The sequence below is a fragment of the Urtica dioica genome, chromosome 2 (genome assembly GCF_054948205.1).
Source record: "Urtica dioica subsp. dioica isolate 48M chromosome 2, U.dioica_male_clone48M_v1_H2, whole genome shotgun sequence".
Taxonomy (NCBI): domain Eukaryota; kingdom Viridiplantae; phylum Streptophyta; class Magnoliopsida; order Rosales; family Urticaceae; genus Urtica; species Urtica dioica.
The window spans coordinates 33,169,477-33,174,082 of NC_142757.1; the positions used below are offsets into that span (position 1 = coordinate 33,169,477).

General features: G+C 36.2%; 1 protein-coding gene across 1 annotated transcript; it reads right to left on the reverse strand.

Annotated features, from left to right (window-relative positions):
- Window positions 1-2,881: 2,881 nt before the first annotated feature.
- TIM13 (translocase of the inner mitochondrial membrane 13) lies at window positions 2,882-3,874 on the reverse strand. The gene is made up of 2 exons (XM_089605503.1): window positions 3,639-3,874; window positions 2,882-3,259 (listed from the first exon to the last, which is right to left on the reverse strand). Exons 1-2 carry the CDS (start codon window positions 3,750-3,752, stop codon window positions 3,107-3,109), a joined length of 267 nt encoding a protein of 88 aa, XP_089461629.1. The 5' UTR covers window positions 3,753-3,874; the 3' UTR covers window positions 2,882-3,106.
- Between the last annotated feature and the right edge of the window lie 732 nt (window positions 3,875-4,606).

Here is a 4,606-nt window from a genome sequence, read left to right on the forward strand (position 1 = left end):
AAGGGTAAATCAAACCTTAATTATTGCCACATAAACCTGTTGGTTATTTCTCTAAAAGTTGTGAAACGTATGTTAAAAACAAATTTTATATTATCATTTTGGCTATTTTGCTACACTGCCCTAATGTAAAATACTTGGTGTTGTTCTATGGTGTTGAATCGTGCTCCAATGTTTAATTGCAATCTGATATGCCAGCATGTTAACTCTACCAAAGATATCCCCATTTGTTCCATAGTATAACTTCAATATGCATATCACATCAGATAATGAAATTCTCATTGTTATGCAAAATTTAAATTCAAAATTTCAAGTAACTTACAATATAAGTTGATTATAAGGATTTTCAAATGTTTGTTATTTTGTAATATGATTTTATATTATTAATTTGAGTTATATTGTAAGTTGATATTCAGTATTTTTTTTAATCATAATTTTATAATGTGTTATTTTTCAATAAAAATTAAGTATAATTATAAAAGGCCTTTTTATCCGACTCTCGCCCAAGCAAAATATATTCGTCGGCTTAACTCTTGTGACTCACACAACCAACAAGTAAAACTTTATAAGCTTTTTTTTGTGATAAACTTTTTAGACGCGGTGTTCTTGTAATTAGTTTCAAAAAAAGCAATACGAGGGCAATTTTCACTAATTTCTTAAAGCTGATTAGGTCGAATAATCTTCTACAGGGACTTGTATGCAAACCAAGGAACTAAATGCCGCCGAATTTCCAGGAATTTCGACTGGAAATTAACGGCGAGCGGAAGAGACATTTGTCGTTTCCATCTTTGATGTGACTGGAATTTCCAAGAAACGAAATTTCGTTTCTATCGTTTTATGCCGGTCGATGTCGTTCCAAGTTGTGTATAAAACCATCTTCTTTTCCAGGAAAGTCGAAGAAATTCGAAGGAAAAGAAGAAAAAAAAAAAACTGAGTCGCGGCTGTGGAGGAGACAACGCGGGTGTCGGAGGAATTCGACGTCAATCGGCGACTTTCCACCATTTTCGTCATGCTAAAGGTATAAATCAACAAGATGTCGACGAATTTCTTCCGATTTGAAGGAATTTCCAAGTCGGTGGTGGAGACGGTGGTGACTTTGGCGGTTATCCAGCTAGTCAAGACGTTGGTGGTGGTAGTGGTGGTGGTGGTGGTAGCCAACATTACGAGCCGTGGACTATGGAGCAAGGTTATCAACCCACGCAAGATTCTGGTCACGGTTCACGACGTCAAAGATCTGACAGGTTAGTGTATTCGCATTTATTCATGTCGGAGTTCACAAACAATGTATGTATGATGAATATGGAAAGTAATATATTACATGCTTAACAGACCCGGAGAGTACTTTGACTTTGAGACCGGATCGTATTACGGTGGAGGAACATAGAGAGCGCCCATGCATTACATGTCTTCTGGTAGTGAATACGGCGGTGACTTCCAGCAAGGATATGGAACGTACATGTCATCTGGCAGTGAATACGGCGTCGATCACTTGATGTCTCAGTTCGACACAATGTCATTCACCACGTCAGACACACAGAGTGACTGTTCGTATACTTGTCCTTCCTACCGTTATCCTAATCCGATAGGAGTGCCACAACCACAGGTGAATTCGCAAGGACGTGGACGTCGTATGTACGGTGTACGCGTAGATCGGTTCGGTGCCGAGCACATCATAGCATGTGCACCGGGATGCCCACTGATAAGTGCAGCGGTGGAGTACGATCAAGCCGACTACGACAGGCATGTTCAAAACTTCCAACAATCGTACCAGGGACATTTCACTTGGTCTCAGTATTGCGAGCTTCAAGAAAACCAACCGAGTTTTATCCAACGGAGACGTCCATCGGGATTCTATTGATACATTTTTTTTTTAATATTGTAACTATATGGTTGTGAAACATATTTATTTCATGAACAAATTGAACATTTATGCTACATATGTATGATTTGAAGTGTTTTAAATTTGAACTACATTTAAAAATATATATATTTATGTGTTTGTTTCGCTACATTATTTCCGTTCGGTTTTCCGTCGGCACGTCGGTTTTCCATGGAAATCGGCATTTGAAAACGGCATTTTACTTGCCCTTTTCCACAATTTTTCCGTTGGAAATTCCATCGGCATGACGATTTTCCGTAAATCAGGAGGCTCGAAACGGCAACGAAAACGCATTTTTTTTCCTTGATGCAAACTAGCTGGATAAGCTCTGATTTTGGAGTGGGGCATATTACAATTTACACCCCTAAGTAATCTAGAAATATAATTTTTTTTTTTTTTTTGCTCAAGATCTAGAAGTATAATTAGGATGCATAACGACAAATGTAATGCGAGATTACGAGACTACCACCCAGATTGTATTATACACTATATTTTGGCTACTCGCTCCACTAGAGCTGATTCTATGATTTCCCTGTTCAGTTAATTAAAGGTTTCTCTAACAAATACAAGTTGCTAACCTTTTAAAACCGAAATCTACAAATTAAAGCTTGCTTTAAACTCCAAGAAGCGCTGATTTGTACGCACTGCGTCTTGAATGTATTTTGGGTCTCAACTCCATATCCTTCCATATATGTGGCAAATAACAGACATTTGAAAATCGTCTTGCATTTCTAGAAAAACAATTTCTCTTCCAAAATCATTCTCTGTTTCCATTTCCTATTAGAAATCTGATTTAAATGGTTACAAGAAACAGAATAAGCTGAAATTAAAAATTGATAAAACAATTGCTGATGGCTAAGAAAATCAGTGGACTCTGAAACACTTTCTACTTTCTAGCATTGGATATAATTTGGTAGTTAAGATTGATGCCCTTATCACTTGCAAAAATTTTCAAGCGAAAGAAGTTACAAAATCAAGGGTCGCTAAGGGAAACTTTGTCAACTCTGGATTTAAAGAGGGGGTTTTTTTTTCTGTAACAATTCATGTTAATTTCTCACAGAGTATCAGACCTTATAGCACATTGACTTGAAGTAAACAATGGTGAATTATGACCGATATAACTCACAATGTGTGACAAAAAAGCTTGCATATCTAAAGTACAAAAACCAACAAGGATTGAAATCAACTTGGGATGAAAAAAAAAAATGAGTGTGCGTTGAGAAGAAGATTTTACTGTGGTGGTCCGCTAAATAGTGATCTGCTAATGATACCAGTCGCCTCAACATAGCGATCCATGCACCTCGAAATGCAACTGCTCTCGCTTCCACTCAAACTCGATCCCGGTTTCGTGATGCACTTATCGAAACACTTTGCTCTTAGGGTCTACATCAAATGAATTAATATTAAACAAAAAAGACCTAGGGCATTGAGCTGAAATGTTATTCAAAATTCCGCATAATACATTAAGAATCTGTTATTGATACATGATTCTGATGTGAACAAACTAATGTTTATCAGATTTTTCATAGATAAAAAAAAAACATATCAGGAATTATTGCAAATTAAAGTAAAGCTCATTTCTTTTTCTATCATTCAAGTTAGTTTCGTCTAATAAAAGAGTCAAGCTCATCACTTGAAGCAGAATCATAATACAGAAATAACTTCAAACAAATTATGTGTCTAATACCAGCAGAAAAACCGTCTAAGATAGAAACCAAAACAAAATCGCAATTGAAAGAGAAGATATTAAAAGTTTTCGTACCTCAAGAAACTCCTCAGCGTAGGCTTGGGCAAGCTGGTTCTTGAGCTGATCTTTGAACATATCGGGGTTGAATTGGCCAGAAGACCCGCTTGACGGAGAAGAAAACGCATCCATTTCTCTATCACACTGTTCTCGTTCGCCGGAATCGAAAAACCCTCTCACAGGCTGTAATTAACAAGAACCTTGTTGGAGAGGATTTCGAGACCGAAGTAAACAATAGGAAAGGCTAAAACCCTAACTGGGAAAGTGAAACGAGCTTGGGCCTAGAAATAGGAAAAATAGTTCCACTACCGATACCTAAATTTTAAACACTGCTTCTGAGAGTACCTCATGTTTCATTTTTATTCTGGAAGTAACTCATTTTATTATGAAATTAGGTCTATTGTTATAGTTTTATCTTATATAATTTTATTAGACTTCCCTTTTCAATTGTTTATAGGCTTATTTAAATTTTTACTAGTAGTTTACCGTTTCATTAAAAATATCAGCAAAAATTATTTGAAAAAACAATAAGGTCTTTGTGGAATGTTATAAAGTTCGGGCATTAATGAAAACTGCACCTACAAACGCGGTATATATGGAATTTCCTGTAAATGTTTTCTTTTGAAAGATCATGATGAAAGTGGCCGATGAGTCTTTTCTTGAAAAATAATGTCCAAAGTATCATAAAAAATAGTGTTTTCAAATTATCAATACTTATTTTTTTTTTATAGGATGAAGCGGTTATCTAGCCTTTTTCAAGTTTTGATTTGGAAAAATAACCAAAGTTTTCAAAGTTGAGGCAAACTAGTCCAAAAATTTTAAAAACCCTAAAAATACCCCTGTGTTGTACCATTCATCCCCAAATCCATGTCATTCCCTTCCTTCTTCAATGAACTCAAAGTCAATCTTGAGCTCTTCGACAGTTTGATCCACGTCGAGTGAAAGCTTTCACACTGCTAAGTCGAGCGAGTTGGATTCGTGGTCTT

Coding starts and splice junctions, on each gene's coding strand:
- TIM13 (XM_089605503.1), bottom strand. CDS start 3,752: ATGGATGCGTTTTCTTCTCCGTCAAGCGGGTCTTCTGGCCAATTCAAC. Junction 3,260..3,638: donor ACGCTGAGGAGTTTCTTGAG/GTACGAAAACTT, acceptor CATTTGATGTAG/ACCCTAAGAGCAAAGTGTTT.